This window comes from Rhinolophus sinicus, linkage group LG03 (genome assembly GCF_036562045.2).
Source record: "Rhinolophus sinicus isolate RSC01 linkage group LG03, ASM3656204v1, whole genome shotgun sequence".
Classification (NCBI taxonomy): Eukaryota; Metazoa; Chordata; class Mammalia; order Chiroptera; family Rhinolophidae; genus Rhinolophus; species Rhinolophus sinicus.
In genome coordinates this window covers 49,596,572-49,624,071 of record NC_133753.1, presented here as the reverse complement: position 1 = coordinate 49,624,071, position 27,500 = coordinate 49,596,572, and the positions used below count along the sequence as shown (strand labels likewise).

General features: G+C 43.4%; 1 protein-coding gene across 2 annotated transcripts in view; it reads right to left on the bottom strand.

Moving 5' to 3' along the window:
• The window catches only part of ANXA2 (annexin A2), a 41,278-nt gene extending 14,050 nt beyond the window's left edge, over positions 1–27,228 (bottom strand). Inside the window, exons 1-4 of one of the 2 annotated variants that reach the window (XM_019748700.2) lie at positions 27,098–27,228; positions 16,218–16,276; positions 13,187–13,286; positions 461–555 (exon numbers count right to left, since the gene is read on the bottom strand). In XM_019748700.2, coding sequence (XP_019604259.1) covers positions 461–555; positions 13,187–13,286; positions 16,218–16,265 — 243 coding nt within the window. In that variant the 5' untranslated portion in view covers positions 16,266–16,276; positions 27,098–27,228. Of the gene's footprint in view, positions 1–460; positions 556–13,186; positions 13,287–16,217; positions 16,277–26,627; positions 26,706–27,097 lie in introns of those variants that run through there. The other variant, XM_019748701.2, reaches the window with a different exon arrangement.
• Positions 27,229–27,500: the final 272 nt, after the last annotated feature.

Here is a 27,500-nt window from a genome sequence, read left to right as displayed (position 1 = left end):
TTGTGGCTAAGCTCTTAAGAATTCAAGTGCATTTTTTCTTTCTTTCTTTCTTTCTTTTTTTTTTTTTTAAGAATGAAAGGCGTGTCAGGATCAATGCTCAGTGGAGACTAGTGTCCTAAGAGAACTACATGCCTGGCATAAGGTCAGCATTTGATCAATGGTACCTGCTGTAGTTGTTGGTGGTGCTCCCTACTCCTTTCTAACTATCTATTCCCAGAACTGTCCCTTCCATACACTGTGGGTTGGAGAAGGCCTTGGTCTTTACATATGGGCTCCAAGCATTCCAGGGGCCACGTGTGTGTGAGTTGTGACTTCCAAGACTGTAAGAAGAAAACCTTGGATCCCCAAGGTTTCCAGAGGGCTCTTGCTGCCATGAGCCAGATGTCATGAAAAGAAAAAGCAATGGCTGAGGAAATGAAATTCAGCAAGGAATGCCCTCCAGCCCCGAACCTGTCTGTACCTTTTTGGTCCTTCTCTGGTAGGCGAAGGCAATATCCTGTCTCTGTTCATTGCTGCGGTTGGTCAAGATGTTGACGATGGTGACCTCATCCACACCTATGGAAACACAGTTGTGAATAATTAACCATATGCTGTAGTCCTTTGGGCTTATAGAGAAGGTTTGAAACAGAGTTTTTCAAACTGAAATTTATGGACTATTTTCCAAACAGAAATACTGGGATATCAAAATTTGTTCTCTTTTTATCAGCATCTCCCGCCCAAGGTATATACCCTCTTTTCTTTCTTTTTTCTGAAAGCCTCAAACCTCAAGCCTAAATAGACCTTTTAAATATTTACATTTTTTAAAAAACCTATTTTATTCATAAATTGATTGCTGGATCAAGAGTAGGAGGCGCATTTGTGGGGCTTTGGCAGTGAGATGGAACAACAAAGATTTAGGATTTTAAATGAAGGTCCCCAAATTGCCATTTAAATGGGGATTTAATAGACAGTAACTGTGAACTGAATTAGTAGAGACAATTACTTATATTTATTGCAGGATTATGGCTATATAAGAGGCTAGGTATAATTTCTATAATTATAGAGACTGTCATTACAAATGAATCAGATTTAATATGGCAGTTGTATTTTAATAGCTTATCTGATTAATACAATCATACTTATTGAAGACTAAACTGTTTTGTAAGGAAAATAAACGTTCCACTGCTTTTAATCTTCAATGGGCAATTTTAATAATAAATTTTATAACTTTATTAAAAAGAATAAGTGTTTTAATCTAAATTAAATCTAAATTGGGAGTTTTGAAGTACCACCAAAATATTTTAGTACCTATTTTAATTGGAACATGTGTATTTACAAAGATAAGCAATGCCTTCTGGTATCTGAAAGTTTCCAATTTTATATCAGAAATACTAATACACTATGTACCTTAAGAAAGCATGATTTTGAGAATTCAGAAAGTGAAAGGTCTCTCTCTTGACTAAGAACTTTTTTTAATAAAGTGTCCTGGCCATAACTGGATAGGTAATTCTTGGTGACAGGACAGTGGCTGAGCCCATGCAAAACGCAAATGGCCTGGCCTAAAGGAAATCAGAAGAATTTCAAAGCAACAGAAAGGTAAGAACCGGGATGCTTTGAGGCAGAGGCCATGAGCAGACTGACAGAGAAGGTATCTTCAACGCTGAAGTACGTTAGAAAGATTAAAAAACAGAAAGTTAGAATTTCTGGGTATAAAAATAAATGACATTTATTTTTGTATTAATACATTCATTTCAAAGTGAGTTCATACTGATATGTTAGTCCGTGATATTAATTGTAGCATCTATTACTTTAGCTTTGATTTTTAAAATAGCCAATGTCAACATAGAAACCCAACTGTGTATAGAAGATTCAGTTTCAAAATGCTTATTTCAGCATTGTATATAGTATCAAAAAATAAAAGGGGGGATAAAACTGTCCACTAAGAGACTGATTAAATAAATGTTCTTTTGTCCACGTAACAGGATACTATACAGTCATGTAAAATGATAGTATGAAGTATTAACTGACATGGAAAAATGTTCACAATATACTGTTAAAAGAAAAAAAAAGAAGGTTGCAAAGCAACCATATTCAGTGTGACCTGATTTTCATAAAATACATATGCATATATAAAAACGTCAAGAAGCCTTTATATCAAAATTTTAATAGTGATCACCTGAGTGGTGGGATTTTGGATAATTTAAAGTTTTCTTTCTTTTGATTATCACTACTTTCAAAGTTCACCATAAAGACCATAAAAGCATTTTTTTTAAATACACCATGAATAACATGCCCTCACTGATCTAGAATCAACTAAGATCTTCACCTCAACAGACTCCTCGCGCGGTTCTAAATCATTAGTTAATAAAACACAGTAAGCGCAATTAGGAGCTTTATCTATATAATTCTCTTTGGTTTCCAAAATATCCTAACGCCCACTCTTATTTAATCACCCCGTGGGGATAACTATGTCTCTCTGTAGTTTATAGACAGAGAAGCTGAAGCTCAGAGACTGAGGCCCAACTCGGCAGCTGTCATCTGTGCAAACATCTGCCCTCCCTGGGTCTCAGTTTCTACATCTGCATGGGGCGTGAACAATGACCTCCAGTTCTGCTTCCGTGAACTAGATGAACCCCTGACAGACGGAATCAAGCTTTAACGTATTTTGTTTAAATTAGGTATGGGCAGGGTAGATTTATTCAAAGACTGGTTAAAATTAGAGACTATTCTAGCGGATGTGTGTCTGGGCACGTATGTACACATACAAGCACATCCAACCCCATACATGCATGTTCCCTGGCGTGTACTATCTCTATCTCGAAATATTCTATGGCTCTAACTTTGTGTTAGGAAAACCAGTTGTTTATGAATGTTTTTGCTTTATGCTTAACTTTCTTACCCAAGTCTGAAAATGCTGGATAACAACAACAAAATACAATGATATCCTATAACGTAAATTCTAATATTTCCTGAAATCAATTTCGAGGCTGCTGAACTGAACACACCCCAAGAACACTGACCTATAAAAAAAAGTATTCTCCCTTAAGAACAAATGCAAAGTTACGTTTGTGTCAGACGAGTCCTGAACCCACCTGCATTAGAATCACAGAAAGCACTTATTAAAAACCCGGTCCACTGAGTCCCACCTGAGACCTCCTGATTAAAGACTCTCTAGGACTTTAGGCCCAGGAAGCAGCATTTCACCCAGCTCCCTGGTGCTTCTTTATTTGAGAATCACCAACAGAGATGGATAAGCATAGGTGAGGAATGGAAAGCTCTATAGAAACCTGCTTTTGTGCAAGACTTTTAAGTACATTTCTGTCAAATGCTTCTGTGAGATACAGGGTCGACTACAATTTTAGGGAAAGAAATGCTTACTTTTGTCCAAACAACTCAGGTAAAAAATTACACCCAAAAAGAGTTCACTGCACAAACTGCTGTGTAATCCCAGGCTCTTAGTCAATGAAACAATTTTTGCTTTTCTGTTCATAGCACCTAAGTGTCCAGCGCAGAGTCAGAATTCAATCCAATTACTGGAAATCCCCGTAAAGAGCCTGGGTCGTTAGCCTGAAGCTCACCTAGGAGGCAGAACTACTGTAGTCTGAAGGCATCTAAACGCATTTTACCTCAGTTATTTACCAAGCAAACAGCCTGCTGAGATGCAGCGTCCAACATGCTGGGACCCCTCACGAGCGAACAATCTGATGATACTTGACAAAAATGCTAATGCCAGCAACTACAAGGAAATTAAATGGAGGCTATTTCTGCAAGTGGAAGCCCCTTCTCCCTTCTGAGAACCTCACCTCCATCAGCTATTTCTCCCACACCATGGTCTGCAAATTTCAAATTGAACTGAAAAAGGGAAAAATTCATGGAGCCCAGGCTCGACTGCCTAGTCAAAGCCAGTTAAGGCACGTCCTATGTCAGAACAGCAGAATACACATATCTGCCTGTGGGACTTGACCATCTTATCTTCAGAACACTGCTGCTTCCTCTTGACCTGCTATCATAATTGGTGAGGCAGTTCATTCCTGTGGAAAATAGTTCAGGACAGGTGGAGGCTGCAAGGGTCATCTGGTTCCTCACCATTTCTGCCGAGGATGCAGCAGAAGGAGGAGCACTGAACACCCAGCTACTCATGCAGCACACTTGTCACTGACAATGCAGACCGAGTGCCAGTACACGAGGAAAGCGTTAACAAACGTGACACAGGCGCAGACGCCAGGAGATGAGGCTCTGCCTCTCTGCATTGATACTTTCAGATCGCTCAGGTTCCCGTGCGTAGGGAAGTGTTAGCTGGGCGGAAGGGCCCAGGGTCTAAAAGAAACTGTGTGGGTGGGGCAAAAGCATAAGGAGAAACCAACAAACCTGAATGATGTTTCGGTTCCCATCCCATTCCCCTTGTGTTTGATGTGGAAGGTCACGAAGTAATCTAAGCAAAGGCTCGCATTGGGAAACAGTGATGTGGGTGGGGGAGCCCACAAACTGTGGGGGGAGACCACAGAAATTTTGCGATCCAGACCAATTGTTAAACTTTTCACAACTAATAGAAGTTAAGATTTTCAACATTGGTGAGGAACAAAGACACAGGTTTATTTGCCTCCTGATGGGAAACAGCACAAGCAAGTTTGTACTATAAACATTTATTCCTTGAATGAAAAACGGGCAGCTAATCTCACACTCTGAGCTGGGGCATCCGGTAGGACTGTCACTGTTCTAAATGCCAGTCAACCAAAGCAACAGCTCTGCCCTGGGATGCCACAGGGAGGCGCCATGGGCAGCAGGGCTCAAGCAGAAACACTCTGCTCTTGGGTCTCTCAAACCATCGCTGTATTTTCAAGACAGAAAGAACGCTGGCAGTCTACATAATGGCTGAATCCCAAGCCACAAAATCAGCCTCCTGGAGTTTCCTCCTCCTCTCTGGGGGTGGAAACCCCAAGTGAGCTCCGCATCTGGCATTCCATGGAAAATGTGTCTTTATCATCCCTGGGCAAGGAACCAAGAGGCCACTCACCACAGGATGCTGACGCATCTGCCAAGACACACTGACTGCACAAAGAAAATGGATTTCATTTTGTTTGATGAAGGACTCAGGAGGCCCTGGGGTGGGGCTGACTCACTAGAAAATACAGGAAAACTGCCTGGAAGCTCTCCTTATCTAGATCAAGGGGAAGACCATGACTCGGCTTAGATTACTGGGCATATCGGTATCAAACTGAAGAAAGAAATTATCTTTACAAGGTCAAAGGCAGGCCACAGAGAGAGGAAAAGCCCACGTCTGCATAGGTGCGGACATGTTTTATTTATTATGCTAATATAAACTACTCCCCGAGTGCCTCCTATGCGCCAGCCATTTTACTAGGTGCTTCACACAATTTTATCATGTAATTTCACCTCATCCAGGTGGTGGGTGTTACTGTCACCCCCATTTTACCCACGAAGAAACCAATGCTCATAAAAGGCAGGGACTCACCTGAGTCATACAAGCAGAGCTGGGATTCAAAACAGGACTAAAGACCCAGGCTCAATGCACTGGGCTATCCTGCCTCCCAGTTACAGAACATTACCCAAAACTTGAAAAAAAAGGCGAGAGGAAGAGAGCATGTCCTCCCGGTGTGGCTAAGAGGCCTCTCCCAGACTGCATCTCACATTCAGCTTGCTACTACTTACTATTGACTAGCGCCAAAGTTCCGCCAAGTTCTGTGTTAACTTGCAGATTTGGGTCCAGTAGAAAAGATAAAAAAACCCACAAGTTTTGGCCTCAGTGCCATGTAGGACATTAACCCTCTCGTATCCAGCCCAGCAATCTTCCTCCAATGTTCTTTTCTCAGTGTCTATAAACACCCAGTCTCTCTAATTTCCCTTTGAACCAGCTTGTTTCATGGAACTAAATAAATGTTTGACATATGTTCATCCTAGTTATATGTCATGTTTGTACCTTTTTGAAATGAGACTTTGATACTTCTCCATACCGCTCTCCTCCCTCCAGTGCCCAACAAGGATTCAGGGCAGTCATGCGTCTGTATGTCTACAGAACTGGACTTATTGTTGAGAACATACAAACGTACACACGAATAATCGGTAGATAATGATTTGCCACCAAGTAACAATGCAGGGCCCCTAAAGAGATAACCCAGTTGGGGTTTTTTCAACAGAAAGAGCTAGAAGGCTCTGTTATGGAGACAGCCATTAATAGCTCAGTGGGAGAGGGGCAGTCCCTGCCAACAAGTCATCTGCCTGCTGGGAGTGATTTTAGGGACAGAGAAGTGCATGGAGGCACAGGCACACACACCCACACACACATTACTGCCCAAAAGTATCCGTCCCACCATCGGCCACGGTGCTGCCTGGCCTGGAATTCCTGCTCCTGGAGTCACCTCTCTGGATCACGCAGCAGAAGCGAGCATTCTGTCCAGAGGGTCTCATCAGGAGCCATACATCCAGGTGGGCAACAGATACAAAGGGAGGCATCTGGGTAAGTGGCAGTAACAGACGTCGTGCTCTAGAGGCTACGTGGGACTCAGAACCGTACGATCTGGAGTATGTTAGTTACCTCTCTAGGCCTCAGTTTCTCATCCTATAAAACAGAGGTCATGAGACTACTTAATGTACAGGGACACAGAAAGGACTGGCTGGGTAATGTTTTGAAACAGGCCCACTACCATCTCCACTCAGCTGCTCTGTCACCAGCCTGGCTCCTATGTTGGGGTTTTGGTGTATGAAAAAACAGGGCATCCAGAAAATGGGGAACACTTTTGCCATTAGCACACATTAGATGACTAGTCCAGTTTCATGATAAACTCTGGCAGTTGCCTGACATGGGAAAGAAAACAAGCACTGCACAGGGTGGGAGGAGACTGAAAAGCTCAGCCCCTGTCCCAAGACTGACAGCTGGCAGACATGGTCCCCACTCAGGGAAAGTTAAGTGCCTAAGAAGAAGGTGTGGCCCAGACATCAAATGTCTTCTATTTCCACTGTGTTCTGGTCTCTCCTCAGCTGAGACCCTTAGGAAAGATTTAAGTACCATCTATCTGGTAATTCCACTGGATACGTTAACAACCTAAAACCCTGAAGAAAAAAAAATCTAGAACCCTGTCAGCTTTCCATGCAAGATTGTATTTCTGAAATAGTCTACAGGACCAGCAGGAAAACACAAAGCAGGCCACCACTCAAGATTCAAATCAAATCAAACTGCACATAAGAGAAGGACTACGCATAAAATGCAAGCACCATTTTGTGCTCCACTATTCTATCAACCTCTTGAGACAGAAAATTAAAAAATCTGAACAGATGGAAGAAGACCCAACATATCCACCCTGAACTCAATTGATAGTGAAGTTACTATTTATCGTCTCAACATTGCTTGACACCAGATAAGAATCTGGTTCCTTCCATTATTCTTGTTTGGCACTGGTATTTGGATTTCCTGGGGAAACAGAGGTGACAGGTTTACAAAAAAGAAACAGCTGACAGGCAGGCAACAAAAGCTGATGCCTACAATTAGAAAGGGACCAGGGGATCCTTCACCCATGGTTTATGGGCGTCTTAGCTTGGGTTGGGCATCTACATACCCACGGAGACAAAGATCATTGTGAAGACAATCAGAAAATCAGTACTCTGAATAAAGGTGGTAGTGACTCAGCCAGCACTGGTCCCTCTTTCTTCCCAGTGGGGGTAAGATGAGGACTCGGTCTAAAGCAAAGCTGTACACAAAGGAAAGGGAAATGTTCCCTTCCAGGAGGGTGAGATGGCCCGAAGCTACGTGAGTCAGGAAGCATTTCTCACAACTACTCTCAGACTTAGAGGTTCTTGCCAGTTGGGGCCCTCACCTTCCCCCCAACCCCCACACCCTCTCTTCTAATAGGACAGGAGCTACGCTGCAGAGCCATTCTGCCTCCTGACATCTTCAAGAGAATATATTCCTAACTGCTGTCACAACTGAATGAATATACCTCCAGGTGTGCAGGTGAGACCAAACACCCACGTCCTGGCTTGCTCTCCACCGGCACAGGGATGTCAGGCTTTGGCCATGCTGGAAATCTTAAGCGGTTCCATTTCAAAAGTGTAAGGAAAAAAATAAGTGCAAAAACTTGCTGCAGTTATGCTTCTATACTTGTGCTTATGAGAAGGGAAGAAAAACATTACCCACTTTGCATCCCTTCCGGAGAACACAAATACTGCTAAAATCAAAACTGGCAATAAATAGGGCAACTCATTACCCTCCCCTTCCAGAGAGAGAGACCCAAGCTGTACCAACGTATTGGCACTTACACTAACTCTGGGGTTGTGCTACTTCTAATTACAATCTATTTTATGTAGTCTAGATTCATCCTTTTCTAATTTAGCTGACTTTCCTTTCTAGTTATTTGCACCCATATGGCAAACCATTCACAGCTGTGTTGTACACTCCACAGTATATATTTAACCCAAGGCCAATCTAGACCAAGACTCAGATTTAAGTCTCAGAAACCTCTTGTTAATTAAGCAATATTACTACTTTTGCATGGCTTTATTCAGTTTCTAACTAGACAGAAATTAAGGTAAGTGATTGCATAGTCTACCTCAAACCAGAGCATACACAAAACAACCATGCATTTGGTTTAGGTAACCAACTCAAGAAATACTGAGATCCCTTCAAATTGGAAACAAAGCAGACTTAGCGGAGTGAGCTGAATTCATTTTGCAAAAACAGATCAAAGCGCACTAAGGGCTATTACCCTTTCCGGATACTGTCCAGATTCTGGAACTGTCCTTTACTGCCTCATCTTGCCAGTCATGTGTCCCCACCCCCTACACGCACCTGTGTGCTCTGGTATCTGTGTACACTTAGACTATTTGGGTTAAATGTTTACCTTCTCACATAGTCCCAGGGGCTGTGTAAAGAAGATTAAACACAATCAATGAAATAAAGTCCTTGCCCTCAAGGAGCTCACATTCTAGAGGGAGAGACAAATCCATACATGAGTAACTACAACACAGTGTGACAAGAGCTGTACATGAGTACCTAAAGAAGTATGACACACAGACCAAGAAATAATGGATTCCTCCTCCTTCTCAGAGAAAGCCTGACGTGGCTGGGTGTCAGCTCGGGCTGAGAGGTGAACGTGGGAACTGCCTGTTAGAAGCAGGCTAACGCTCCCACTAAAAGGGGAGCCAGAGCAAATGCTCTCTGGGGCACTGAATAGGCTGGAGATGATGCCCAAAAGACAATTGGCAGCAGATGAGGCAAGGAGGCCTGCTAAAGGGCAGACGCCGTACCAGGCCCGGTGAGAGATGATAAGGGTGGGAGAGAAGGGATGTATGGAGCTGCTTCTCGCCCGACGCTGCTCGTGTTAACATGCCCCACTCCAGGCCTGCTCGTTTCCAGTCCCTGTGTTTAACAGCAACTGAGGAACTCTCCACCACAGGTGGCATGCTCTCAGCTCTCCTTCCTGGAAGTACTCAGACAACAGGGAAGTCGCTGGTACGTCAGCCAGAGCAGCTACCACACGGCATGCTCTGTACTTGGCACACGCATGCATGTGTGTGCACACACTTGGGCTGCCCTCTGTAGAAGAGGAGGCCCACATAGTCATCTGTTCTTGTCATGGTCCTTTGGCTTCTGTTTGTATCAGCATTTGAGGTTTACCCTTTGTTTCCTTTGATTTCCAGGGAACACCCATTACTTAGCATTGAGTTCTCCCCGCAAAGGGTTTGAGGTGGGAGTGGGTTAAGGCACAGCTTCTCAATTACACTTAAGCTAGAAGGCATTCTAAAAGGGAAGGCAAGATCTTAATTAGCTCATTTTTTAACGGTGTTGGTTATCTAAAAATATCAAGGGGAAGGAAAAGGAATAAAAGGGATCTGACTTTTCCAACAAATGACTTCATTTTGTTTGTAATTAAATTTATTGCTTTCCATTTTAAAGGTTAACATGTGTCATCATAGAAAATTTGGAAAAAGCAGAATATACTGAAAGCACAAAAAAGGAAAAGGATCATTATTATTCTCATTATTCTATATATCCATTAATAACGCCTTTTTTCATTTTTGACAAAGTTGTCTTGTAATCATACTGTGTATACTCTTTTACATCCATTTTTCTATGCAACTGACATAGTTAAGGCGAATATATATTAAGTGTTTTAAAATTATGGTGATGGTTGTACAACTCAGTGAATATACAAAAATCAGTGAATTGTACCTTTTATATAGGTGAATTGTATGGTAGGAGAATTGTATGCTAGGTGAATTGTATGGTAGGTGAATTATATGGTATGTAAATTGCATCATAATACAAAAATGTTAAAATTTGTTCAGAAACTTTATTTTTCATGTCTCTGTGACATTCTACAGATATTCTATGTAATACAGAGGAAGTTACCATCATTTACTAAGTCATTCCCCAACTACCCAATACTGATACTAACATCTTTGGTACACTGAACTGTATGGTTATCACATTCTTTCTTCTCAATAGTTGCTTAGAAGGATTTAAGGATTTAAACGTATTGACAACCTAGAAATTATTTTAATGGGCTAACAGACAACTCAAGAAAATTTAGTTATTCTCTAAAATCACTAGGCACCAAAAAATAAGTAAATAAATAAGTAAATAAATAAGTAGGTAAATAAATAAATAAAAGTGAATTCCTAAATAAAAGTCATTGGGCATTACGTCTGAAAGAGAAGACAGGGGACCTAAAGCTGGGCCACAAATATGACATGTATCTGGTATCAATAGAATCACATCTAGGAAATGTTTTCAATGCCTGAAACTTACCCAGCAAAGAAAAAAGTGCCATCCTGGCAGGCGGGTGGCACATCTTGATGCTTAGGAACACAGCCTGGGGCTGGTTCAAACCCCAATTTGAATCAAGGCCAAGAGACCTCAGTGGCATCACCCATACACTGGGGGTGATGGAACACTACTTCAGAAGGTTAATTTGAAGTTCATCTTAAAATGAATAGTCCTGAAAGGGCTTGGTGCAAAGCCTGCCCATAACGAGCACTCAATAAACTCAATAAAGGGCTACAACCGGGGTAACGGTGATTTCAGCTGCTTTTGAGCAAACTGGAAAGCAGGAATCCGAATCTCAGCCCTCCAGACGTTTCTGCTTAGAAACTTCAATATTATTCTATGAACTCAGAAAGGGCCTGAAGGTATTTTTTATTGCCATGGGACTTGCAGCTGTTACCAGAGTTCATTTGCGCAATCTTTACATTCCAGCGTGCTAAAAGCTTTCTCATGCAGGGATAAAAGCAGCCTTTGTCTAAAGCTGGTAAAAGGCACCATCTTTGTGAGATGAGTTAACTGTTAAACTTTGAGTGTGTTTCTACAATGGTATGTTGGGAAGCCCCAGGAATGTAGGCACATCCAAATAAAGAGAGACAGGGTAATTTTTAGGAAAGGGAAGGAGTAGGGGACAGGGAGAGAGGGAGAAAAGGGGACAGGGGGAGAGGGGGGAAGAGAGAGAGAGAGAAACCTTTTCTGAGCAATGTCTATATGCCAGGCACTATGCTAAGTGGTACTTCCCAATAATCCTATGAATGAAGTGGGAACTTTGATAAGCCCTACTTACTGGTAAAAAACAAAAACAAAAAAAGAAACCGTGAGGCTTAAGGAAGTTGTGTGTTTCCAGAGTCAGATAGCTTGTAAATTAGTGGCAGAGCTAAGATTTGAACCCGTGATCACACATGCTCTCATGCACTGTATTCCACTGAGTAGAACTGATTATAATGAGACAAGCCCTGCAGATTTTAGTTTTATTTTCTGATGAGTGACTTCCTGACTTCCCCACCTGGCCTTTGACAAATATGGCCATTTCAAAGTGCCACAAATGAAGACTTTTTTGCACAAATGTGGATACTTCATTATTCTCCTTTCAATTGTCCGGGCAGCATTCTGGGAAGTGCCCACAGGGTCCCCATGGAACTTAAGGCTGTTTTCAGGCAGATGATGCAAAGCTCTACGTCCTGTTAGAACCACACGCTGTAAAGGATCTACTTTTCTTCCTATCTCTGGGGAAAAATAAGTCACCAGTTTCTCCAAAGGTTTTAGGAAAGCTGACCATGTAATTTATCCTGCAAAATAAAACAATTCTGAGAGCAGAAAGGGGCCCCATCAGTAAATGTGCAGGCACAACCCAGGACATACGGTCACCCTCCATAGGTTCCAATGTCAGTGGGAGGTTCCCGGTTGAGGTTCCCTGTCAGTGACCTGTGTATGAAGTGTATGGAGTGTGTCAGTCAGTTCAAACATTCTCCTTAGAAGAGAAAAATGTCTCCCAGCTTTTTAGCAGGGGCTGGAACCAGCAGCTCTGACTGCTGGGTCACGTCTGCCTCTCAGTCTAGCCTCACAGTGGAAAGGAAGTGCTTTGTCCAGAAGGAGAACGACTATAGTAAATCACCACAGCAATCGTCATGCTTCCAGGGATGGGGGGGCGGGGGCGCAACCCCAAAGATACACATTTCATTAACATAAACCCCCTAACTCGGAACATGCACTTTTGCAGAAAACAGCATGATAACCTAGCAACCTCTTGCTCAACTCTACGCAATTAAATGCTTTATCTGCTGCCTGTAGAAAGGGAGGCCTTTATGCCTCCTGGTCCTCTCTTACTCATCCTGGAACTCGAGGAAACATACTCATTCCAACAGTTCTTCCCATTCCAGCTCCAGCTCCAGGCCTAAGGAGTGGTATAACTCGTAGGGTAAAAAAAAAAAAAAGAAAGAATCTGAATTTTTCTCTCATTAGATCAATCTAAGAGCAAACCAGTAAAAAGTTCCCAGCATTTTTCCAACAAATGTAATGAAATTCAAGGGGAATCAGGATTTTTAAAAAGGCCCTTAGGGATCACCATGACCAACTTCTTCCTTCACAGATGAGGCGCTGAGGCCCCAAAGTAAAGAGCTGGGCCCAAAGTACACACCCGGGGATCAGGCCTCCTGGCCCTCAACTTAGGCCTACTTACATGTTGCTATGCTATTGGGTTAAAATATTTTCTCATGGCTTCGATCTCTCCAAAGAGAGGAGGATAAAAGGGGAGAAGGAGGGGGAAAGATAGGTAGGTAGGTGTAAGGTAAGGTAGGTTTGGATCTATTTCATTAAAGCTCCACTCCATTAAAACAATTTCAAATGATCAATGTATAGAGATTCGAGGGAGAATGAGAGACAACTAAAAAGGCCTCAGTCAGAACCGGACAAGAGGACAAATGTGCTGCCTACCTTTGGTCTTGATGGCTGTTTCAATGTTCAAAGCATCCCGGTCAGCATCAAAGTTGGTGTAGGCTTTGACGGACCCGTATGCACTTGCGGGTGTAGAGTGCTGAGGTCAAAAGACAAACATACCCACATCATACAAATTTAAGATCCTCTTGTTCAAATATCAATTTCTAAAATAGTTTTTCCCCCCTATTGTTTCATCAATTCAAATCATTCTTAGACTAGGTAACTAACTAAGTAAGTATTGTTATGCCACCACATATAGGATACGGAACTTCATTGTTTCTAATGGGAATTCTTCTTCAAAGGCTCGGTTACATAGTTTACAATATGCTGTCTATATATGCTATGTATGTCCACTTATCTTTTAGTGCAACCGAAATGCCTGAGTAACAAGTGTGTTTAGCCAAGTGTTTGCTACAGGCACACGAGTTTCTACCTGGGCCTGTATTGCTGAGCTCACAATTCTTTGGAAAGCAAATGTAAAATGCCTTCCCGCTGGTTTTATCAGGGGCGTGAGGGAAGCCTACCTCTACTCTGGCCACCGCTGTGGCCCCCAGGTAGCCAGGCCACATGGCCCACATCTTCCTCATGGCAGCTAAGTTCCTCCTGCACCGTCACTCTTCTCCCTCTACCCTCCCCTCTACTGTCTTTAACACTATCTATCCCTTCTGCCTACTACTGTCCCTAGGATTTTTTTTTCTTGTTGCCTTTTAAATGACACCCTTTCCCTTTCCCGCGCTTTTCAAAGCCATTACCCTTCCTGATCAGAGGGACCCACCCCCACCCCACCCCACCCCACCCCAGGGTGAGGGAAGGGCAACAGCCTGCTTCTACATCAGTTCTCTTTTCCGAACTGTCAACTTCCCTCTTTCTTTGAAATGCTCTTGCAGCTTTCCTCCTCCCTGCGACCTAGTCCCAACGCAGAGGACAGACAACAGAGGATGGCCCATGTGGTTGGGGGTGGCTGATGGCCAGGGGAGCCATCTACCACTGCCCCACTTTCAACGTCAAGGTTCCCCATCCTGTAATGCCCCCCTCCACGTCCATCATAATGTCATGACTTTGCTTGGCTCAGTTTCTGGAAAGAGTCAGAGGCCGAGGGTCCCTGACTTACCTCCACCCACAGGCACCCCATTACAGGCACTCTGGCTCCCACACCAGTTGGTTTTATCAGCAGTGAGGTTGTAAGGTAAACAACTAAGAAGCCATCCTCTGAAATGTCTCCCAGGACAAGCCAGAGATCTAAGTTCAGGACCGGACAAAATGTGTCCGTATGTGCTTGTGACCATCTTGGCCAAATAGGAAATCCAGTTAAAATTTCTAACTCTGAAACACAGTGGATTATCAAGGTATTTTCCATCTAGTTTCACTACTTACACTTTCCAATTGAGATTAACTCAATGGAAATGGAGCACACATTCAGGCAAAGGGAAGGACAATGTGCTATTTTGAAACACTAAATACTAGATCTGCTATGGTGGCTACAAAATGGGGATGGAAATCTAAGGAAAAACAGCTTCCTGTTTATTAACAATGCCATCAATTATTTACAAAGGCAGGCAGTCTGGTCGTTGAGCCATATCACATACGGTTTAATTTACCAGGCACGATGTCATCTTATTCCAAAACAGTGAGTAAAGTTTTGCATAATTTTATAGTATCTCTGGAAACAAAATTAAATAGACCTGTAAAATCCACTTGTCTGAAAATCAAATTATTGAGGGAAAAGGGACTTTTCTCTTCCTTCAAAATATTGGGGCATACATGACGTTTTCTGTTGTATTAGTCTCATCTCCACACAGAGAAATGCATCGTACTAGAGAACGGTAACTTCAGGGGCTACTGGAAAGGTCCACCCATGAAACCTGGTACTAAAAACAACCTAATGATAGGATTCAGTAAAGAAAAACATCCTTGAGCTCCTGGACTTGTCTGGAACTCAATATGCAGCTTGTCTTGTTGGCAACAAGTATGTACAAGTTCCAAAAGGAAAGATTCAAAATACACAGGCACTTTGTGTGCCACAAAATGTGTGCTTGCACGGACGTCATCCATCCGAACATCCTGATGCCAAGCCCCGTAGACCATACAGAAGGTTCTGTACCACATGATCCAAGCTGCTGCCAACCTACTTCGAGTGCTTCTTTGTATTATAATTTAAATGAGAGCATATTTTGAAATAGCAGCAAGATATGCCTACAAATCAGTGTCACTGCAGAGTTTTTGTAAAAGCCATTTTGGCCAAGATGACTGAAAGATGTACGATAGTAGATATTTTACATATTCCTGATTTATATTGTACTTGATTCTGAAAGTATTTGCCACGACTTATAATGTCATATATAGTTTAAAATTTTTAAACTAACACAAAGAAGCAAATATATCAGGAATTCCAGGTTCAAATATTTTCTGGGAAAGACAAAAATAATTCTTAGCTCCCTGAGAGCCAGGGCAAAAAAGGAAACGTGATGAATTAGAGTTTTTTAATTATTTAAATAAAAAAGAAAGAAAAAGAAGAACCATCCTAGCTTTGGGAGAAAAGCTTTCCCAGGTACTAAATTTAAACTAAAGAAAACAAAACAAAACAAACAAACAAACAAACAAACGTATAAGTTCTTGTCTGGAATAAATTTCTGGACACTAAGAAGTCCAAAACACTCAGGGTCATTTTTGATATAGCCAACCATTAATAAAATCCCAGGGCATGACATTAAAAGTCACGTATCATCCTAACAATTACTACCACTGACATGCAAAGTATATAGCAGGAAAACATTCTAGGCTCCCCAGTGTCACTAGTGTCTGTTCAGTTTTAATGTGAGGCCAAAAAACTTTCCAGTACCAAACATTTATTTCAAGTAGAACTACTAAGAACAGCTAAGGTAATGAGGAAGAAAGGAGAACCAAGAGGAGAAATGATTGTCTAAATTTGGTCCCAATTTCCTTAGATGTACACAGAAAGGCAGTAGCACAGGTGTCCAGAGAGAAGTCCAATTTGCAAAAATGACACAAGTGAAAATGATATACTTACATCACCCTCCAAGCTGAGCTTGCACAGGATTTCGTGAACAGTAGACATTTTGCAAAAAGCTGGGGGAAAAAATACAACAAAAAGTTTTTATGAAGAGGCTTTCCTTTCCCCCCGCAAGCAGTGATTCATTATATTAATCTCTACCTCTTGGACCATTTCATCTGAGGATATTAGAGTAATTTTTGCAAAATAGATGCAATTCACGTCTTATGATTGGGAAAATTAAAGCTTGGTGATGGTTTGCCTTAGGTTTGGGATGGACTACTGAACCAGCCAGACCTTCTCTTGCTCTGTTTGACTAGAACCTGGGGAGACTGATTTGTGAATACACAAACAAAATGCTCCCTAAGGCTAATGCAACTTGTTCAAACAGGATAAAACTGGGTCTTCCACTACTCATAAAAAGTGATAAACTCATCAAACCAGCTACAACTTCTGTTATTTCTCACCGGTAATTTAACGTATTGAAAAGGGCCTGAAAACTATGGGTGTGAACTGAAATCAATAGCATTTCCATGCTGGCCCATTCCTAAATGGAACACTTTATTACTATCTGTAATTATTTTCTTAGCTCACCGATGCTTAAAAGATATTAAACTGTTAATGAGAAAGACAGTAGATAGATTTTCTGACATTAACTCATTCCATAAAAGACTGATCCGTGTATTTAAGATTCAATATGGCTGAAATGAAGTCATCTTGCAGTTAATACACTTACTCCGGCTTGGCACTATGGCCCAATGAACTGGCTTTCCAGCTTTGCAATCACACAGTTCTCGGAATCTATACAGTAACCCCCGCCAATAAAGAGTGCTCAACTGGCATTAAATTTCTCTCAACTGAGACAAGGCAGGTCATTCAGCAGCATCATCAACCCCAAAATAAAGGAAATAGAGCAGAGCTGCATCCGAAAACAGTGGAGACGACACTGAATTGCAGCTACTCCTGCTTTGGTCTCTTTTTGCTTAATATTCTCTGATCAAGGAAACTGTGCCCACGCAAATTCAGCTTCCTCTTCCAACAGTTTGCTTCGTCTAAACACTTTCATAAAACTGGCTTGGAGGGAGTATTTGACATAGGCACTTGCTAACTTATCTGAAGGCTTTGGACTAAGCAGATTCCACGCTCTGTGTAGAGTGTAGGAAGGGAAATGTAAGGGCAGAGGATTGGCCTTTATTTGTGGTTACAGATATACTTCTGCAAGATTTTCATCCTGAGCTCTCTCCTAGACCAGTCCTCTCTCTCCTTGATGTATACAGAAGGTTTTTAAACACAGCAAAAAGAAAATCACAGCTGTTCTAACTCCCCTCATTCTCACAACTTACAGAACCACCCCCCACACACACACACAAAGAAATTGTCCCCCTGCTGGAATACAATCCTGACTTGCAAAACGTCTTCCTCTACAAATAAACTGTGGCATATCCAGCCAGTGGAATAATATTCACCCCTGAAAAGAAATGGGCTATCAAGCCATGAACAGACATGAAGAAACCCTAAAAGTATATTAATAAGTGAAAGAAGCCAGTTTGAAAAGGTTATAGGTACTGCCTGATTCCAACTATAGGACATTCCAGAAAAGGCAGAACTATGGAGACAATGAAAGGATCCGTGCTTGTCAGGGATTAGAGGAAAAGGAGGACGGGATAAATGAGTGGAACACGGAAGATTTTTAAGGCATATGAAACTAATGGTGAAACTACTGCGTATGACACTGTAATGGTGGATCCATGGCATTAGACAGCTGTCCAACCAAACCCACAGAATGTACAGAATGTACAGCACGAAGAATGAGCCTTAACGTGAACTACGGACTTTGACTGATAACGATGAGTCAGTGTAGACTCACCGATTGTAACAAATGTCCCACTCTGGTGGGGATCATTGGTCGTGGGGGAGGGAGGGTGCGTGTGGCTGGGAATATATGGGACCTGCCTGTACTTCCCGTTCAATGTTTCTGTGAACCTAACACTGCCCTAAAAAAAAAGTCTATTTTATTTTTTAAAGTTTTGCTCTGTAGCTGGACTGCTACCAGCGACACGTGGCTATCAAGCATTTGAAAAGTGTCCAGTCCACACGGGATTCTGAAGACTTAGTATGAGAAAAAGAATGCAAATCTCTCAATAACTTTTTACTTGATTATATATTACATTTATGAAGTGTTGGGTAAATTGGGTTAAATAAAAAACTATTTAAATTCAGTTCTACCTATTTCTTTCATCTTTGCTAATGTGGCTACTACAAAATTTCCAACTGCATATACAGCTCACACTGCCATGTTCCAATCCTAGTCCAAAAACGTCTGAAGTGGCTGGGTCCACTAAAGACTAAGTTTGAGAGATTTCCTGTCAAGACAGACAAGTTTGGAGTCTACTCAAGAAATCTCCAAGGCTGGGTCCATTAAAAACTAAGTTTGAGAGATTTCCTGTCAAGACAGACACGTTTGTGAGTCTACTCAAGAAATCTCCAATTTCAACTTGGGCCAAGAAACATCCCAAAAAGGTGTCGTCAGTATCCTGCAGCCCGAGACTCACCAACAGAGATGAATCGTCTAGTACACTGAACCACCCCTGGAGCTTGGTTGCAACGGGACTAGGTCTGCAGTGAGGGATAAACTGTGGTCACCTCCCTTGCAGAATTCTAGTCCCCACTGTAAACAGCTAAGAAATTAAAATGCCAAAATGAAACAAACAAACAGAGGACCTGAAAGTCTGAGCTGCAAACAGGGTTGTTCCCACTTACAAAGAAGTATGGATTAAATTCCACTTCTTTATTAAACCAGGCATCTCACATTGATTCTCATATTTAGGAACTCTCAACCACTGAGGCACAGTGAGTTTTTACTGTGTAGTTCTTTCAAGTTGTCTTTCCAGCTCTGAGCACTGGCTTTGAAGACAGCTGCCTAACCATGTCCCACATGGGACCCTCAAGACTGTACAAATCAAAGACAATCTGTTATACACTCAGGTCATTCTTCCCTCATAGCCACAACACATTGAGGAGACCCAGAAAACAGGTTTTTAAAAAGCCCCACACATCATCCTTTCCATTTTATTGTCCACAGTGGTGCTGCTCTTTCATCAAATCAGTTCTGCATGCCACTATCAATCAAATTTCTGTATTTGATCTTGTTCAAAATCCATCCGTCTGTGGCATTCTCCTTCTCCAGCTCAGTCCAGCCCTTAAACATTGGCATGGGAACCCAGCCTCATTGCCCTGTCTGCTCCCCAGCAAAAGTAGACTTGGGCCAACTTGTTACTTGCTTCTCCCCAAACACACCGTACTGCTTGTACTCCTTTAATCCACATCTCCTTGATTCATGTTTCCTCCCCATCTCACCTTCAACTCTTCTTCCAGTTTTAGAGACCCCCCCTCATTCCTCAAGTCACCACTACTTTGGCATCTGCTAAAGGGGTGGTTATAGCCCCCAATCCACAGGGCTCTCTCCCTCCTTTCAATGCCAGCACTTCCTGACGCCGCTACATTCATCCATTGAGCAAAAGTGTACTGAGTTCCGGCCATGTACCAAGTATGCAAATGGCAAACGCTGAGGTCCAATTCAATGCAGCAGGGAGTATGTTTTACCTGGTCTTCCCCATAGGAGTCTCAGTTCCCCCCCAGAGTCAAGAATGTCTTTGCCTTCTCTAGAAACAATGAGCTGCTATTGTGCATAATTAACATTTGTATTTATATTTTTTATAATCATTCTGCAGAAAAAGCAAAAATGTCAATACCACAAAGCAATATCCATGAAACCTGCTATTACTCTATGCATGGCTTTTGTATCCATATACCCAGGGTGCCAAAAAAAATGTATATAAGTAGACACTTTGGTCAACGTTGCTCAAGCAGTTCACCGTAATCAGAAGTGTCTGGACGCGGATGGTAACCACTTTGAGTATCTCTTGTAATTGCAGAAGTGAAACATGACTTGTATTCATCTTTTGTTATCAGTATATATTATTACAATTTTAATAGTTTTCCTTTCTTAAAATGTGTATACATTTTTTTGGCACCCTCTGTATCTCCTCTTTTGTGCAAGCTTAATGGCAAACACATTTTTACCTAAGAAATAAACTATGGCCCCTGTTTCTGTATTATATCCAGTCCTCTGGCAAAGCAAAGTCATTTCGTGGATGATTGATTAGCCTCTAGAAGAAATAGTTGGCTTTGCCACTCATGTTTGTTAAAACATTAGCTTAATCTAGTTCATTTGATTAATGAGAATGTGTCAGTGCTGCTACCCTTGCAAGCGGAAAAAGAAAGTCCTTGCAGTGCTACTGTAGATTACAAACAATGGTAACATTCAAGTAATCCTCTTACAAGCACACACTTGCCCTCACTGCATTAGGGCTGGGAGAGACACACACACACAATTGTGAAATGCAGACCCCACCCTGCAAGGAACTTCCAGGTCTCTTCTCTTCCTGCCCCAGTGAGACACTTGACAGATTAGCCCAGGTCACTTAGCGAATAGCAAGACAGAGCCAGAATCTGGATCCTCTGACTTTTGGGTCTTTGCCCTTTCACCTTCACAATGGTTCTCCATTCTAAGAGATTAAGACACCAAAAGAAAGATTAAAACACTAGGAGTGAGGTCAGCTAAGAGCTTAATGGGTAGGTAAGGTACTGACTTAGTTTGAAAAGGGCAATCAATCATCTGTGGAAGTCTGGCCAGAAAAAGATGGGGGAAAGCCTAGGGAGATGGCATGGAGAATGTCCCTGGGTCGTGAGAGAACAAGAGGACAGGCTTAAAACAAGCCATGTCTGCTGTGGTGCCCTGTGGAGGGCTTCTGGATGGAGCCGATTTAAGCTTGGCTATGGAAATACTGGAGGGCCAGAGAGCCAGAGATTCGTTCCCAATACTCACAGTATCTGTTCACCACAGCATTTGTTCTAGAGGCTGAATTTGCTTACGGAAAGCAATAGCTCTGCCTTAGTGTACCTATTGTTTTGAATGAGACTAAAATTAAGTCTACGTGCCATGAGACAATCCTACTCCCACTGACTTCTCATCATAGTGTGAAATTCATAAACACATTAAAAGCAGAACAACCACTCTTTATCTGGCAGACTGCTCTACAGAACATGACTGCACCACACTTTCCAACACTTCGGTCTCACCCAAATCTCCAACTGGTTTCAACTTGCAAAAAAGAAAAAAAAAAAATTAGCAAATTCAATCTGTTGATGAGCACCACTACATACCAGTACCTTCCATTCCCAGAGAAGGGCTGGGTTACTAGACAAGATAATTAAAATAGTATTTTATCAGGGAAAGTTTTTCCTTGGAAACAGAGAGGTACAGAGAGACTTACTGAAAGAGTCACACCCACTTCAAACTGGTTTGAAATAATGCACCACGGAGTGGGAACATAGACTCACACAGCTCCACCCTAATGAAGGGAACAGGGCAGTTTCCTCTACCTTTGAAAATATTAATAAGACTGTTAATTCCTGACTGAAAAAGCTCTTAGAGCAAAAAGCTAGCCATTAATGAAAAACTGTTCAAAAACAAGTAATTTACAGTTAGCAGGACTATTTTAAAGATAATTTAAAGGTCTGTCCTTTAAAAACAAACAAACAAACAAACCCTATAGATTGTTTTGTAGTTCATTGGTTCACTTCAAATACATAGTTATAAAAATAGTACAAGGGAAACAGCTTTAACTCCCCACCCCAAACCCCCCCACCCGAAAGTAAAGCAAAGTTTGCAAACATGTTGAAACAAAAAAAAAGTAAACCTAAAAGTCAACACTTCAAATGATAAAAATAAGTTCTATTGAAATGAATTAAGAACGAGCTCCAGAAAGTCCCAAATATTAATTCACACAATCAAAAACATGTTGCAACAGGGCTGGTCTGCACAAGTGAATCTGAGTACAACCCAGCAGTTTCAGGACACACCCACTTCACAGTTTAAACGTGGAGTGTTGACGCATCACCACAAAACACATCCCTAGCAACCATGATGAATCAATCAGGGACTGGATGATACAAATGAGGATTTTTAAACCAAAAAATGGGTGGAGGTGGGAGTGTGGAGAGTTGGGCTTCCCCACCAAAGCCCTTACTGTGCAAAATCCTGAGTCTAAAGAACCAGGCTAGAATTTGAAATCAAAAGGGGGGTGAAAAACATGCATAAGTAGGGGTGGGTGGGGAGTTTCCACTGTACTCCACTCCCCCCCCCCCCCACAAAGCATTTTTATTTCACAGATTCTTCCCGAGGACACACACTTTTCTCCTTGGTTTTATGGTCCTGATTAACGCCTGAGTCACAGGGCCAAGTCACTTTCCAGAAATCCTGGAATTCTGCCCAGCAGCCTGCACACACTGAGCCGGATGGACACAGCATCCCTTGCTCTGGCCTGTCCCTTTTGCTGTCTGATCTGAGTCAGTATTTGTTTGCTACCAAAGACCGTGCAGCCTGCTTGCTCTCAGCACCTGATAAGGGGCTGCAGTGGGCGGAAAGAGACCAGCAGGAAGAGTGAGGTCAGTTGGCACGAAGCACTTGCAGGGTTGGGAAGTCAAAGCCTCCCTATCCACAACCCAATTTCAGTGGCCCTCATATTATATTTCCAATGGGGCCCTGCTGCCAACAGAAAAAAGTCTAAACTCAGCCTTCAAGACCTTCCACTCTGGACTATACCTACTACTCCATAAACACCTCCTACACGCACGCACACACGCGTGTGTACACACACCCAAGTACCAAAGTCGGATTGGACTGCTCGTTGTTCTCCAAACACTCAGCACTGTCCTACCCCTAGACCCGTTTCTCCAAGATCCCTCCACTAGGAACGTTCAATCTTGATCGGCCAGCATCCTCAGACTTCAGGACACAAAAAATACTGTTACCTATTTTCCTGCACCTCTCCCTGCTCTGTGCTCGGCACTCTGGGTGTGTCTGGTAAACATGCGAGAGACAGTCCTCTATCCTATCCACCCACAGGGTTTGTCTTATTCACTCCAGTCTCCCCCTAGGTCTGAGCACAGTGCCTCGCACACACGAGGCATTCAGTCACCTTTTTGGATGGTTTACACACACACGATTTTTCCACATTGTTCTTTTTTTCTTTTCCAATGCACTCTCCTTCCTGTTTTCTCCCTCCCTCAGAGGACGTCTCAAATGCAGTTCCAGTTCCATACATTCAGAGCTGGAGGCTTCCATTCCCAGCTTCTGTGCAAACTTTTGCAAAGCCTGGTAAGATCACTTCTGGGCAACCTCTTTCACATCACGATACGCACTCCAGGTCTGCACCCCACCTCTGTACTGTCAAGGCCACTTGGGGCCTCGCTCATCCACTGGACAATGTGGAAATGCAACCTACATGTTCTCTGGCAGGAAAGGCAAGGGAGGATATGGAAAGGAGGGAGGCTTGACAGGTGGCCTTGGGACTCTGACTTCCTGAGCTGTGAGTGTGCAGACGGGGTGTGGCCGGGGGACAAAGGGCAAGGACTCCAGTCACAGCCGTTCCTGTAGGTCAGAACTTTCCACGCCAAGCCTGGGATTAGATTACTTGGATACTATTGACTTTTGACACGACTGAGCTCCGAGGTTTAAAAGCTTTGGGGTGTACCCTAAAAGGCAGAGTTGCCCGTAATCCCAGAGAACCACCCAGAAGAACAAGCTTGGCCATCTCCTGGCCTTTACTGTTGACTCCCCACCCCCCACACACAAAGTACATGGGGACTGCCTCTGGCAATAGAAAGAAAAATATGCCAGACAGTGAATGGGCGGAAAATTTTTTTTAAAGGACTGGAAGGAATTTCCTCTGATGCAGCCTAAAACTAGGATAGGGTGTGGCACCAGGGAAAATGAAGGGGGAAGATTCTCACGTCCCAAAAAGAGGAGCATGCCATTTCTTTTGAATTCTCACAATCAAATCTGAAATGCTGGTTAAGTCACAACAACTTTATTTAAAAAAAAATTTTTTTTTTAATTAAAATTTATTGGGGTGAAAGTGGTTAGTAAAGTCACATAGGTTTCAAGTGTACAATTTTGTAATACATCATCTATATATCACACTGTCATGATAACTTTAAACAAGTTTCCCTAAAGCAGGTGAAATGTGAAGCTCAGGTCTCTGGAACAGCTGGATTAAAGGTGAAAGGAGCCCCAGCTAAGTCTGGAAACTAACATTAATTTGGGAAAATGTAACATTCAAAATCCAATTACTGACTATACAGTTCCCTTATTTTGTCTATTTTTTATGTTTTGTTCACTGCTGTATCCGGAGTGCCTATAACTATTAGTAAAACATAGTAGGTGCTTAATATTGTGGAATGAATGCGTAAAGCACATCAGTAGAGCCTGCACTCCTGTGACACACCCACCCTCGATGCATGAAATATGCCTCAGCAGGCCCAGAGCAAGCACAGAGCGAGAACAAAGGCCTGTGGCAATGTTAGTGCCTGAGTCTAGGCCCAGTGGTGCAGGAAGACCTACAGCCCTCAAAATCAATACCAATTACAGAAAGATATCTACCCTGCCAGCAAAATGACTTAAACCAGAAATTGGTCAGGAAAGTAATGGCCACAACTGCAGGCCTAATGTCAATCAATACAATCCTTTTAGTAGTTCAGACGCAGGATATTGAATATTGAGATGCCAATCCAAGACCAAGGTCCTGATCAAAGCCAGTGAGTCAGCAGTATTTCCTGGGCATTTACCCCAGGCAGGCCACTTGGCCTGCAAAATCCAGGCAGTCTCCAATTTATAAACCCCCAACTGAAAAAAATTCACCTGGCTGGTCACACCCTTCCATTGCAGATGAGATGGATCTTTTTGGAGAAACCCCTTCAAGCTTTTACAGAGTAAGATGGACTTAGGAGAAGGGAAGAAAGTGCTAAGTGGGAATGTCTTACTATTGGCCACGGAGGACACCACTTCAAGGTCACCTCTCTGAACCTGGCCTCATCTAAACTCTTTCTCCATATTGCCTACGTATTATATTATGCGGCTCCTTGGTTCCAGCCTTGTAGTGTCATTTTTGTGTTAAGATTTGTCATCTTAAAGCTATGGGTATTCTGAATTCCAGCCTTGGATTCTATAATTACAGATCTGTTTACAAGGTTTTCTTGTTGTTTTTAAAATAACACAACTCCTTGGGGTTGCCCAGGATTTTAGGACCAACCAATCATTCCTAATACTGAATGTTAATACATAATAATGAATATTGATTCAATTTGCTAGTCTCTAGCTGGGTACCCTGAAATGGGAAAGAGGACGATAATGCAGCAGAATTGGATAAGCCTGGGTGGCTTTTATCAGATGTCAGGACAGAGGGTCTCTAAAGAGGCAGAAGGAAAGCAAAGAAAAGTGGGGGAAGGGGGGGCAAAGAAATAATTTCCCAATAAAAATAATTCAATCTAGGCCAACCTTAAAACGAATACAAGTTCCAGGAAAATATTTCAGTGATTTATTTTTCCTATCCAGGTATCCCTCCTTCACCCTTCCACCTTTCTTTCCCCCATCACCCACACCCCCAAATTCAGCCTATACTATCAGTCCTTAGAAAACAATGCTAGTTAAGCAGGGGTTTCTGGGCTAGCCTGGGAACCTAAGCACCTCCTGCAACATTGTTTCAGTGGGAAAGTGCATCCTGCATTTTAGACCACCAAGTTCCAGACAGATACAGTAGCACACACTTTTGAACAGAATCTGTCTGAGCTCAGGGGCCCAGATTCGTGGACTCCAGACCTTACGGTTCTTGGTAATGACCCAAGGTGCACCCATACGGCCCCTGCTTTTTTACAGATTCAGAATACCCATAGCTTTAAAATGACAAATCTTAACACAAAAATGACACTACATTTTTATGGCGCCTAATGTTTTCAGTGTGTTTTACGTCTTAATTTTTGAATGTTTTTTTGAAATTTTCGATAATAACCCTATATGAATGGAGGACGAATGGGCTAATTCTTAAGCCGCTTTCATAGCACCTCCTACCCTCTCAACAGTCAGTTGTGGGAATCCAGCCGTCCCACACCAGGCGCTGGGACCCACTTCACAGAACTGCAAGGAGAGGCCCAGAGGCCACGCCCTTTTCTGTACCTTAGATCCCTGAGTCACTGTCGTATAATCTCGAGTAACAGTGACAATCCTCCCCACAGAAGCATGGAGGACACTTACTTCCTGATGCAAAAGTGGTCAACCAAGGGGGAAACTCTCTAGATACACGGAAATCAGAAATTGCTCTCTTACAAGATAATCTAGACAAAGGAAAATGAGCTGCGGTTTCTGTTTTGTTTTGTTTTGTTTGAGGGGGGGGATTGCTATTAAAAACTCCCACCCTTTATCCCTCCCCCCCAACCCCCGCCCGAACTGCTTCCCTCCAGCTGCTCGGTTCAAGTTCCACAAATGCGCATTTGTTTCAAATAAAGTAACTTGGAACAGATGGGGATTACCTTCTAGATGACCGGAAAGCTTTTGTTACACGAGGAGGTAAGTGCCCCGGGTGAATGCTCCGCCTGGAACCTGCGGCTCCTGGAGCGGCCACACCCTTGCCCCCCCGCCACCGACCCGCGTCTGGAATGCGGGGCCTCCCTCGGTTCCCCTCGCCTGCGCCGCCACGCGGGGCTTCCAGGGAGCACTCGGGAGAGTGGGGGACGCCGGACCCCGTCCCTCTGCCCTGCACTCCCGACGTCAGGGCACAACCACCTCCCCTCACTCGTGCCCAGGCCCGCTTGCCACGGTGCCCCGTCTCTGCAGAACCCCTGTGCGGACCGTCCCCCAGACCCCTCGCCCGGATGCCTTCCCGGATACCCGTCGCCCGAACTTCTCTGCAAGGCCGTCTCCTTCCCTGCCTCTCTGCGCCCCGCTAGCGCGGCGGCCCCGGGGCCATAGCGGGCGGGCGGGCAGGACGCGCCCTGCTTACCTGGGCCGAGCGCCGAGAGCTGCAAGCGTCCCCAGATGCCAAGCGGAGCCGGCAGGCCTGGGTGGGGCTTTTATAGCCGCCACATCCTCACTAAGCGGGCGAGGCCAGCCCCGCCCCGCCTCCCCCTCCCCCTGCCCCTGCCCACTCCCACCCGGAGTCAGGGTGACTCACCCTCACCCGCCCGCCCGCCAGTAAGGCTGGCCTCGCCCTGAAACGTTCCCCGAGCCCCGCCAAGCTGGAGGGGGCCCGGCGCCCACTCCCTTGTTCTCCGTTGAGGCGCCCCCGACGCTTACTCGAGTCCCATTATCGACTTTGTTTCCTCCTCCCTTCCTCATTTTACTTCTCGAGCACCACGTGGCGTTCTCTGTACTGGTTTAGGTTCATTACTAAGACTTGAGTAGAC